Source organism: Echiichthys vipera (assembly GCF_963691815.1).
Source record: "Echiichthys vipera genome assembly, chromosome: 14".
NCBI classification, from domain to species: domain Eukaryota; kingdom Metazoa; phylum Chordata; class Actinopteri; order Perciformes; family Trachinidae; genus Echiichthys; species Echiichthys vipera.
In genome coordinates, this window is record NC_139839.1 from 21,838,939 (window position 1) to 21,852,188 (window position 13,250).

The following is a 13,250-nucleotide window of genomic DNA, read 5'->3' on the forward strand; positions in this document are numbered from 1 at the left end:
GGCTACTGGGCCGGGTCTGATCAACCTGAGGAATTATTTTCTGTTGTTGCAACTATGATCTTGAGACACTAGATGCTGAGTGCTTGGTCACAGACAGTCAATTGATTGATAAGCTTGCTGTTCTTATTGTTCACTTATAATAACACACCTTCTAGTGCCTTACTATAATAACATGTTCACAATCCTGTTTTAATTGTTGTTAAGGTGATATGCTGTGTAGTTGCTGATAGATTTGGAGCTGATTAGCAGACTAGTTTCTCTGTTAGACAGTGAAGGTTATGATTTTACAAATGCATGAAAGGTATCCATCCTGACTTCCTGTGTTTTGATTGATGAGGGCCATCATGTAGGTTTTATCCGGACATATCCTTACTATCCATTGAATTTTGTACCCTGGGCCTCTCATCGGAAGGGCATTTAATATTCAAATGGCCAATAAGAACAGGAGGAATGATTACAATCAATGTATATGTCACCTGACATAAATAGTCATACTATCAATCATACTACTTTTACCTGAGGGGGGAGATCGCCTTAACTTTTACTGACATTCTCTGGAATAATTACTGACATGGCACATTTGGACAGGATTAAAACCTCTGGTAAAAATGACCTCACCACACGTCCCCACATTAAACTAATCCTGTTGGAATAGGGCTTTAGTCTCCTAAAACCACCAAAACGGAAGGCTCCTAGAACTTACATAATGCAACTTGATAGTGTCTAAACCCCAATGTCATCACGGTTATTAGCAATGTACAAACCAGTAGTAAGTTGGCAGTAATTTTGTTTTTGCCAGATTTCCCCAAATCCGGCAATTGTTTGATGTTTTATATGAATTCTATGTTTCAAGTTGTTTGATGTTCCATTTTTCTGAAACCTAAGCCAAGTAGATTTAATAAGGGATTAAAGGATTCAGACTTAACTGAAAACCATACTGGAAGCAAATGCAATACCATGTGTTCAAACCTCTGTCACAATGACTAAGAGCAAATCTGTTTAATCAGTGCTGCCCATACAGATTCAGTGTATTGGATTAGTTTAAATGTGTCAAGGAAGTTGTTGAAAGGTGTGTGTTTAATGACACAATCTCCAGTTGTGCAACAATGATTGTGTAAGCAGCAATTACAATGGGACCAAATTCAAAAAGTACTCAAATCCAAGGAAAGGCTTTTTACAAAACGTCTTGTAAGTACACCACTAAGGTAGCTACTGTATGTTTCAAAGAAATCTAAAATGTCTGAGTATTCCGTATTTGTCCAGCTGTAATGTGAAGGTCAACTGTGTGATGAGGGTACATGCAGATGGTAATTTATGCTACCGTCACTTAACCCTTAGATATGTGTGTTGAGTTTTTAGACCATTCAGTAACCAAACAGCACCAAGACAGCAAAGAACACTTTCTCTACAAAACTACTAAAGTAATGTTGGGAATGCTTTGATTAGGAAAAGAAAACTACAGTCTGCAGATGTAGTTAATGTTTTGTCTTTAATAGCTTGATTGATATCAAAAGTCAGCTTTTTTCCTCGAGATTTTCATATACAAAAATAAAACACTTATTAGATTCAGCATTGTCTTTCACAGTAACAGTACATGCATCAAGTACTTTTATCCTTGAGAAAAGCTAAAACACGCTTGCGCTGAAATGCTCAGATGTGACAGTTTTTTTCTATCAAACTGCTAAAAACACTTAAATGCATCTTTTTAAGCAAATGTGTCCCAAAACACACAAAGGGAAGGAAAAAAGAGGTTACATTGGTAACTATTTCTTTAGCAGTCGAGTTGTTCCGATACCTGCATCAGAAATGCCTCCGATACTGCCCATGTATGCAAGTCTACGCACCAATCCAAATCCAATACCATGTCATTTATAGCCCTGAAAAAAATCTACCATACAAGTAGTTTGTTTTGATAATACAAGAATATTTTATGGCATTCATTCTGTGTTTTCTGATCATTTGTTCAGGTATCAATTGAAAAATGGCACTTAAACAACTCTATTGTACAGTGTCTCTGTAATGTGATGGTCATTGTTTGATAGCAGTGGAAAGCAAAGCACTGCCTCACATTTGTGCATCAGAATATCCTGCAACGACTAAATGAAGTGTTACACCATCACTCATGTATATCCTACAGAAACCATATCGCAATTCTAATTATGAAAAAGTCAGTTGTGCAATTGATAAGCCACTAGAAACATTTTTTTTAAATCAGCAACAAAAGTTGCTTTAATGTTGTGAACAAAATCCCAGGTTTGCTGGAAGTCTTTTTTTTTTGTTTTTACTATTGTACTGTTGGTGGTTTAGTCAATGATTTCATAGCAAAAGCAGAGCTAAAGTTCATGATGGTTTGATTGTATGTGTACACTGAAATGATTTCAGTGTGAATTAATAAAGTGTTCTATATGTGCTTTAACAAACTGCCTTCAAAAAGTGGCAGAATTTTACCAGCATTTGTTTCATGAAGCATGGTGTTTACATGTGATCAAGCCTGTCCTGAACTGGGTGCCCCAACTGGCAGGTGTCAAAATGAGCAGGGGTACTGGGTCCAAGGAGGAAGTCTGCCCGTCTCATTTGCCAGTCTCCAGTACCTCTCCCTCAGGATGAATGCTGCTGCTTTGGGCTGCCTTTCCCTGGTGAAAACACCCTTCTTGTTCCCCACAACACGGGTGATCCCTGCAGACACAAGAGGGATCAAGAAGAAGCTGGTCATGCACAGGACGCAAAAACAGGAACCTTTTGAAACAATATGGAACGCACTGACTTTTTTATTTATTTACTAACACTTTAGTTCCAACTCCACTGTAAATGTTCAATGTAAAGTCAGCTAATCTGTTGTCTCTCGGCAGCGGTGTCTAAACCGGCTCAAGTGACAGCAGTTCTGGTTCAACAGGTTGTCAGGAGCTCCAGCTGCAGTACCTTGTACGGTCATGAAGTCGGCAAAGTTCCAGATGAGTTCACCAATGACATACTGATTCCTCTTCTGGTCGAACCCGTTGTGGTAGCGCTGCAGGACCGCCTTCTGGTACTCCTCCGTAAACATCACGGGTGGATCCTGGAGGGTGAAAAGACAGCTTCTTACCCTCTGCATTAATGTGGCTGGGAAAATGTGTCGCAATCAGAATCTCTCAAACAGATAATTGCTGGTGCATTAAACAGCTGGGTAATTGGTTGTGTATGCGTATGAATCCTTACACTGTGAAGCCCTGCCACTGCATCTGCTCCATATTCACTCTGGATGATGGGTTTCTGGTACTTTCCATACCAGTCCTCAAACTGAGTGTTGAGCTGGATGGGGATGAGCTCCAGGTGGCCTGGATCGTGGTACCAGGAGAAGTAACTGTTGATGCAGATTACATCCACATAGGGAGCCTAGAGACGGGATAATACGACTTGGAGATATTCAACACATCCATTACATTCCCTATTGTCAAACACAATTTGATCACTTCTTAGCATGAATGAGCGCTGTGATAATAACAACCCTCTTTTTTGTAGATCAATTTCTACACTCGTAATGAAGCAAAAGACTTTGGTAGTATTAGTAAAAACCCCATCTTTAGCAATATTAGAACAGTGTGACAGTTGTCTGACTTTTGGCCATGGGAGATTGCAGCAGCAGTAACCCCTCACACATACACATATTTTTGCCATCAGGTAAATGAATAGGGGCTGCAGGTAGTCCGGGACTGCACACTAATCAGTACCTTAAGCCTTAAGAACACCCTCAAAGTTATTCCTCACTGCACAGGAATGTGAGGCATGTCAACAACTTAGTTTGACATTGGGTCACCAACCTCAGCAGGATACCTTGACAATCTGACTTTTACGTTAATATACAAGAACATTCATGATGTGGTCCCACATGAACACCCTATTTTATGCCAACATTATAACAAATGAACGCAAGAGACTTTTTGACATTTGTTCATGTTGCCACTCGCCAGAAATGTCAAAAAAATCTGATCAAACCACACCCACACAATCCTGATTGTGAAGATTATTTTAGTTTGAGTGAATAAATAATTGAGTACGGTAAATACAGAAACAAACATTTTCAAGGGCTTTTAAACTTTTGTTTCCATGAGCCAGAAAAACACCAGTTCTGTCAAGCAAATGTTACATTTGGCATCTTCTAGTATATTTTTAAAAGTTTCAGTATCTGATTTTAAAATGTGGGTTGTTAGTACACGCACATATTCTGCTAATAGGTAGCTAACTTTTTAGTAGTTTAAATAACTTTACAGCAGGTTGTCATGACCATGGGTCATATGGAGTTGTATGTGCGTCAATTTGATTTTGCAGATGGCGATTGGGGATGATGATTTTTGTTTTCTTTATTCCACTTTGCAGTAACATTACAACGCGGGTGTTGGCATATTGGTTTGTGTTCCAAAACATTTGGACACAGTTTTGGCAACAGTGTACATTTGAACAAGGCTAAGGCACAAAATGTCACTCTCTTGGCAGCATTAACATTCTTCCTCAGTGCCCATGGGCTCACCAGACCATGCCTGCACACCGAGACTGATTCTATGGCTGAGGGGAAATTTGCTGTCTGGGACTTTTCCATCTATTATTAACATATATTTCACCAAACGTTACGTGTTTTGCTGTAATAAATCACCAATGGACTCCTTCCTTTTGGATTGTATTTGGTCATTGACTTGAATGGAGTTTACTATGAGAGTAGCTGGTACTGGGGCCAGTAGGTAAGTCTTTAAAACACTCTGGGTTCACTAACTACGTTGTTGGTGCTTAGTTTTCTGTGTAGGGACTCTTCTCATGCTGCTGCAGAGGTTTGCTGTTATTTTGAGCAGTATTAGTGGTTAAAAAAGCCCTTTTTAATGCCATTACAGTACTGCCCCGAGCTAAACAGTGTTAGCCACGTCTGGCTGTTAGCGACTTTCACAGATTTCTCCCTTAATTCAATTCAATTAATAGTTTATACATGAAAAAAAACTGTGTCGATGGCTTATTTGATGTACAGAAGTGCCAAAATCTGATTGGATGGTAACTTTAAAAATCTACTAGCCATGTTGGCGGGTGAACCTTTATGTTGCGCTCAGTTTACCACTAGGCCGGGCATAACAAGGGGCTTTCAACATTTTTAGGCCAAGGACCCTTCAGCTGTAAAGAAGACAGAGCAGGGACCCCTTAGGACATAAAAAAAACCTCACCCCTCTGTCCCTGGCATAGTGACTGTTGGAGACATAAGTGACAGGCCTGGTTGGATCAAGAGCTTTGGTATGTTTGATCAAGGTCCTGGAAGAAAAAGAAAAAAAAGGCACCCTTATGTATTCACATTGACAGTTTTTTTTCACAATTACACTATTATATAATCTCTACAATGTCACAAAGCACTTAAACAATATCACCCAAGAGGGAGTGTTATACATAAGACCTGATCTGCGGCCTTGTGTCTACCACTAAATAACAGTCGTGATGATATTCAGTATAACGCACAACCTCAAGTGCGATATTGCTTTTATACGACTACATAACAGTACTAAGTGAAGGTTAGCAGATTACGATTTGCTTATTTAAATAATTTATTTTGACTCCACCAACAAAAATAGTTCTACAACTGGACTAAAACTGGACCATTGCCAAGCAACACAAACAGTTCCTTGCACACTAGCATGCTATTTTGTATAAGCAAACTCAACACAGACCAGCTGCTTTGCATCATTAGCTTCATTTTTGATCTTCTCTTATTGAGACTACAGTAACTGCAGTCATAAGAGCACACCTGGAGGTCTGCACTGAAGTATACAGGCTTCTTTCCTTCTTTTCGTCCTCCTCTGAAGACTATTGACCATTTTACTCAAAATGTGTGGAAATATGATCATCTTTGCAACGATCTAAGATGGATAACGACCGTTAATAGTTTAGAACACCTGTTAAGCAGAGACATGTAGTCAAAAGTCCCAGTGATGTTGTGCTGTATATCAGCGCTCACAGAAAGCCTCTTGTACAATCAAATTAAGACAGTGCTCCACATAAAAAGACCAGTACTCACTTGAAATAGAATTCAGCAGGGGGCATCTCTGAAGCTGGCTCATTGGCCACTGACCACATGACCACAGAGGCATGGTTCTTGTCCCGACGTACGAGCTCGTCCATGACAGCCAGGTGATGGGTCAGGGAGGCGTTTCCAAAGCTGCGACTACATCGGTTAGACACAACACACACTGAGTTGACCTCTTATGGAAAAACTAGGCTGATGGCAGCGCCAGCCATCGCTTCAGGATACCTGCTCTCAAACAGTCCACAAGATAAAAAGCTTAACACTCCATAAACATCTGTATTCAAAAACAGTGAGGAATGGTCAAACTGTATTCTGGACTTGATTCTGTGATCAGTTACATTTTTAACTCCAACCCTTGTTATTAAAAAATACTTTATTTTCAATATGCTAATGAGAATGCTTTTGTTTGCTGCACTTTCCTCGTTATTTTCCAAATGAAAGCCCAATGTTGGCACTTGTTTTGCAGACTTTCAAACTCTCATATTCATTGTAATTTGGGGCGTCCAGTTTGTGACTTAGAGTCTACTCACACTGTCCTTTTGGCCGCGGCCAAAACCGGTTTTTCAGCTAAAGCCTAGTACCTTTAAGCAGTGTGAGTGGACACGCTCCGCGCTCAACTGCGGCCAGCGGACCGTCCATGGCCCGCTTGAAAGAGGTGGGCTTTAGCGGAGCCGTTTGCACATGTACGAGCACGAGCGTGCGCACGTGTACGAGCACGAGCCCTACGGCAGTAGCGTTATGTCCGCCTGTTCGGACATGTAAATAGAAGGACGGACCATGCACGGACATTTAACAACAACAATGGCGGTGAAAGGTTCATGTTGGTGTGTGTTGTGTCTTACCGATGTAGTCAAGTACCCTAAAGCCCGGGTCGCGGTCCGGAAGGACAGTGTGAGTACGCCCTTAGCCGGGATCTTTCAACCCGACTTGTCAGAGTGTTACACAATCCTGACTAAGACAGGGTGATGTTCCTGCATTTACAGTAGATTTTGTTGCTCTAGTTTAAGATGAAACTGGGAGAAAAGACAGGATATTCATGCTGTTGCCCACTCTGAACCCTCAAACACACCCAAAGGTCACAGCGATACTTACATGTCTCTGATGCCCACCCCCGGGCACTCATCTATCACCACGATGCCATGGCGGTCGCACATCTGCAGGATCTCCTCAGCATAGGGGTAGTGGCTGGTGCGGAACGAGTTGGCCCCCATCCACTTCAATAAGTTAAAGTCTTTGACAATCAAGGGCCAGTCGAAGCCTTTACCTCGAATCTACAAGGCGAGGTAAACAGAGGCAGGGAGGATTGGATATTGTAGTGTGTTACCTGTAGTGTGCGCCAAGGTAACGTTGGTCTGATGTTAGCTCATGCTACAACAGACATGTTGCTTCAAAGCTGAAATACACAGAGTCTTTTGGTAGAGCTCTTGCCTCCCTCTGGGGGTACTCACATTAGAATCCTCATGTTTATTGACTCCATGGAAATAGAAGGGCTTGTTGTTGATGAGGAACTGTGTGCTGGTAACGTTGACTGTGCGGATGCCAACAGGTAGAGTATACACATCCTCATACGTGGATCTCTCATCGGCTGCCATTAAGCGAACCTAGATGTTGAAATGCAAATGTCAGAAACATCTCTTTCAGCAGACATTGTAAATAGAAGAGGTTGTGCTAAACAGCGACGGCTAGTTGGGGAGTCTATTATTATTGATAGACCGATTAGCTAAATGTTAATTTAGATTAATTTAATGTTGTCTTTCATTTGTTGTTATTATTATTTAATTGTTGCATTTTTGGCCAATTAAAAACCTTTATTGGTCGACCACTAACTATTACACAAGATAACAACACACCCCTCAAGGCGGTGCAAAAAATGGGAGGTGAAGAAGCAAAGTGAAGGGCTAAACTATACATTTGTTAGGGATGGTTCACTACATTAATCATGGTCCAGTTTGCACACGTGAGCTGGGAGCTGGAGATCAGTGGAGGCAAATATGTTTTAGGATGCATCATTATCTTTAAGTCAGGCTTAGTTACACTTTCAATTACATATTTTTGAAAGATTCGTTGATTTATTATATTATCAAATCTCTGGATGGTAGAATACCTGCAAACTACAGAAAATAGAGAGAATATTGGAAATAGTTCCATTTTTCTTCTCCTTAATGTGCAAAACAAACTGAAACAGTGACCAAATAACGCATCACACATTAAACAGTGTGCTCGTTAAACCATTGAAACCCTAAAATGTGTTGTTAAATTCGTCCATGAATAAATTATATTTTTAAATAAGTTATGACCTCTAATTTACCATGGCAGAGAAATATTGAAGTTTAATGAGACAGCTTCCTGGTCTCATCTGCATGGAAACAGCTGTTGTACTCCAAGAAAACATCTCCTAAAGCAGTACTGAACATGCAGAGCATTATAACAGGACCGGCTGCTCAGCCTTACAGTGTTTGCTGGTTGGATTTAGTCATGTTCTATCATTGTATTATTATAAACATGAACTCCTCCTCCTGACTTGAAGACAGGGAGGAGGATGTAGTCCTGTGATCTCAGAGGTAAATATGCTGTTGAGTGCATTCAACTCTGTTTAACCAAATAATGACAAATTATAATTAACAAGAGGTTATGCTTTCTCAACTGCCTTACTACCGTCACAAGTCTACTGGCAATGCTCATGTGAGACATCTGAAAATGACTTACCTCCATAGAGTAAAGGTAACCTGGATTCTCATGCATCAAGTACGGCCACCACAGCTTGACATCCATTACTTTGAGAACTCCAGATGGTGCGCTGTTGGAGGCCACACTGCGGCCATCTTTGTCTATCAAAGTGACCTTCACGGTGGCTGTGGCAGCACCTCGGACTGATACTGAGTATGTGACTAGACCTGAAACGAAGGGAGGACAACGGCATGATACTTCTCTTTGGCTGTTCACAGAAGTCACATGCAGCTTTAATGAGCAGTTCACTCTCTTACAAATACTTTGGTGCTGATGTGATGATTTGACATTTACCAGTGTTATCCATGAAGTCAGTCACCACAGTGATGTCATCCACATAAGCCTTAGGAGTAGTATACAGCAATACAGAACGATGTATGCCAGCATAGTTGAAGAAATCAAAGTAGATGTTCTGCACAAAAAAGCCTTCAGGATACCTGTTTGAGCAATGACATCCTCATTATCTGAATACTCACAGGAACACATTTAAACCCGAATAGGACAACAACTAGAAAACCATGATTCAGAACACTGGGAATAACTGGAACAGTGAATGTGACCTAATCAAAAGTTTGCTGAGTGAGCACCCACGATATTTTAGGCTTTTGTTATAATAATAAAAAAAAGAATTGGGTTACCTGGTGCGGTCGTTCATGTACTGGATGCTTCCTGGAGGAAGGGTCTCCAGAGTCAGAGTGTTGTTGACAGCGATGGTGACCCTGCATGGCTGAGTTGGGTCCTTGCGGATTAAACTGCCTATCTCAGCCTCAAAAGGAAGATGGCCACCGTTATGCTCTGTCACTTTCACCCCGTTCACCCACTGCAAAAGATAAAGACAATTCATCCAAATGAGCTGGATCACATTGTTACACGATGTGGATTTAAATGTTTGGGTGTCATATCTTAAAAACTAAAGTGAAGCAGATGACTTCTTTTTCCAACTGTGATGAAGTGGATTGATAAGGCACATGTCATACTCACCACTACTGAATAATAGTGAGCACTTCCCACTCTGATAACCACTCTGGTTCCTTCATCGGTGATCCAGCGAGCAGGCACCACCACCTCTCGCTCATACCACACCCAGCCAATGAAATCTCTCAGTGTGGGGTCCTGGGTGATGTCATTGTAGCTGGCAGGAACTGGCATGTCAATCACTGGGCCCGTCTGGGCAAAATAAAAGGCAATATTTAATTTTATTCAACAGTGGATCTGCTGTAGTGGTGAATATGCAGACCCAACTATACCTTTATGCAACCATCACACATAGCATGAGTCAAGACATTATTTTCTGCATGGGCTACTGAGCACTGCAAATGATATATTAGAATTTTGGTATTTCTTCTAATGTCCACTATGTGGCGCCGGAGAACACACGCTAACTGGCACTGTGAATCTGACTCAATATGGGTGTGTAGATATCTTCAGGTCCAGTCTCTTATCCAATACAATGAAGCATCAATGGGCTCCTTCCTTTTGGATTGCATTTGGTAATCGACTTTACTATGAGAGGAGCTGGTACCTGGGCCAGTAGATAAGTCTTTCTAAACACTCTTGATAAACTGCCACCTACTGACAACAGGAAGTCCGCTTTATGTGTCATCACATTTTGAGGGGCTTGGGATTCAGAATCGAGTCAGATTTGGCAGAATTCGAGAGTTCTGCAGTAATTGGGCTCATGTGTGGCCAGCAGCCTCCATAGCACCCCCAAATGCATGCCATGGTTACGAAAAAGTTATTTTGATGTTCACAAAATTTGGTGAGATCATTGCTCTCATCGTTAAGAACATATTGACAATTTTTTTTTCCGCCTGAAAAAGTCAGCCATCTTGGATCCATCTTAAATGTGGTCAGCAGAACCACAAGACCTTCACGTTGCCAAATTGTTCTGTTTTACTGAAACAGGCTTGCTGTTAACCTGAATATCAGATGACTTTCGTTTCGCCTTGACTCCGCCTAGCTCCACTAAACCATCTGGATTCGCTCCATAGGAAAGTGATTTTAGGGACAGCAAAAAATGGTCAGGACAACCGGGCGAGGTTTACCAGATGAGCGTAGCAAGGAGGAACCAAATTCATCTGGCGAGAGTAAGGTTAGCTTGCTGTGGGCAGGTGGGCAAATTGTATGTTCCCCATCAAACAGTAAACTGTTGTAACTTGACTTTACATTGTCCATTCTGCCCCAAATTTCTCATTCTGGATAAGAGACCAGACCTGAAGACATGTACACACCCATACTGAGTCAGAGTCACAGCGCCACCTACTGACAACAGCAAGTAAAGCTTATGTGACATACATGGTCCGATTTACATGAAATTTATATGGTGTGGCCTACATCTGATAAACAGCAACATGGTGCATAGTTAGTGATGAGAGGACGTTCAGTTTATTTATGACTGATGGGAAACATTATGTTCGGCGTAGGACTGGGGAAAGACTGAACCCAGAGTGTGTAAAGAAGTCAGTTACATTTGGAAGAGGAAGTGTCATAGTTTGGGGGATGTTTTTTGCAGCAGGAGTTGGGCCTCTTGTACAGCTACATGGCAGGTGAATGCAGTTGTTTATGTGAACCTCCTTCAGCAACATGCAACACCTTCACCTTTTTTCACTCTTATGACATTAATCATAATAAGAGTGAAAAAAGCAACATTAATCATGTTACACACACACACATGCACAGACAAGACCTATACATGCAATTAAGGAGAGATGTTAGAGCTAGGGGGCAGTTGGGGATTCGGTGCCTTGCTTAACAGCACCTCAGCAGTGCCCAGGAGATGAACTGGCACCTCTCCAGCCACCAGTCCACACTCCATACATGGTCCACACAAGGACTTGAACCGGCGACCCTATAGTTCCGAGCCAAGTCACCTATGGACTGAGCTACTGCCGCCCTAATCAACTGCAATTTTCATGCAAGAGGATGTCCCCTGTCACTCTGTAAAACAGGTTACGCAGTTCCTTGAAGCTAAGAATATTGAAACAATGAAATGTCCAGCCCAGAGTCCAGATCTAAATCCCATAGAGAATCTCTGGGAAATCCTCAGCAACAAAGTAATGTCTAAGAAACCCACTACAGTTACTGAACTGTGGAAGAGACTGAGTCAGAATGGACCCAGATCAAACCAGAACAGTGTGAGAAACTAGTGATGTCCTGTGGGTGCAGATGTGCTGACGTCATTCAAAGCTGTGGCCTCTACACTTCCTGTTCATTTTTGAATCCTAGAGAAGAAAACATTGTTGAAATCTTCTTCTGACACAATGGTTACTCTTCTCTAATGTTGCTCACAGGTTTTATTGAAATGCCTTGGTTATTTAAAAAATAACATGCTAGTACAGCAGTGGTGTAGCCACAGCGGTTAGAGCTCAAAAACTACCATAATTCATAATAGGTCACCGTTAATAGATGACTGTATCAACATAAGAGTTCAAAAATAGACGGGACAGAAAATGTAACGTCACACGTATCCATTTAAAGGAACTTCTCTCAGATAGCTGACAGCGTTTTTATGAAAGAGACTTTAAACGTTTAAACCTGTCAAACAAACAAAGTGAGCTGCTGTTATCTACTGTGCTGCTCACCTCTGCCAGGCGACTTTTGTACCATGCCTTCTCGAAGCCCTGGTTCCTGTTCGGGGACTTATCAGCCCTGAAGCTCCACAGCCCGCTCAGCTCCTTCACCTCTCTGGAGGAAGACTCCCGGGGGAAGAGCGCACCGGTGTCCAGCAGACACGCCGCCTCAAACACCGCAAACAGGCACAAGACCCCCAGCCCTTCGGGGGAGAGCATCCTGGACACCTTCTGCTGTCCACCAGGAACGATGCTCCGCGGTTTTCTTTGCTGACTCAGTCATATGACTCGTTCTGTAGTCACGTGACCGCAGTGTCGCGCTGCCTTCCAGGACTGTCGGAGATTTATTAATTAAGGTGAGCTGAACGTCGTCTAACGTGATCGTACAACGCCCAAAAATAAAGAAACTAACATTTAAAAGTTACATTATTAGGTCCCACTGAATGTGAATATTATATCATGCGATAATGTGCTCAGTATTTGTTATATTATTCAATATCGTAGATGTTTGTGGAGGTTGTAGTTCAAAGGACGGATTTTAAGGTGAAACATGAAGGTAGCATGGTGTCTCCCCTCCCCTCCAAATTAAAAGCCGAGTTTTAGGTTCCCCTTCAGAGTTTTCTGCTAAAAATGATTTATTTTTACCCAAACCCTAATTCGCTTTATGCCTAAACCTGAGAGATTCGTGTCAGGGTCGTCAAAATAAGACACAAAAATAACAAATAATACACCACACTAAGACACAAACAGGACAAGATCACATATTAATCTCCACTTACAATTGGACCAAATCCAAGGAAAAAAGTAAAATACTTTTTACCAAATGTCTTGTAAGTACACCACTAAGGTAGCTACTGTATGCTTCAAAGAAATCTAAAAAGTCTGAATATTCCGTATTTGTCCAGCTCTTACGTGAAGGTCAA

The 13,250-nt window shown here is 41.6% G+C and overlaps 1 protein-coding gene across 1 annotated transcript; it reads right to left on the reverse strand.

Annotated features, from left to right (window-relative positions):
* Positions 1-1,470: 1,470 nt before the first annotated feature.
* Positions 1,471-12,589, reverse strand: LOC310957162 (beta-glucuronidase-like). Its single transcript, XM_083927612.1, has 12 exons — positions 12,340-12,589; positions 9,740-9,925; positions 9,397-9,578; positions 9,053-9,195; positions 8,738-8,925; positions 7,480-7,632; positions 7,124-7,302; positions 6,023-6,169; positions 5,181-5,265; positions 3,196-3,372; positions 2,920-3,055; positions 1,471-2,676 (listed from the first exon to the last, which is right to left on the reverse strand). Exons 1-12 carry the CDS (start codon positions 12,544-12,546, stop codon positions 2,525-2,527), a joined length of 1,935 nt encoding a protein of 644 aa, XP_083783738.1. The 5' UTR covers positions 12,547-12,589; the 3' UTR covers positions 1,471-2,524.
* Between the last annotated feature and the right edge of the window lie 661 nt (positions 12,590-13,250).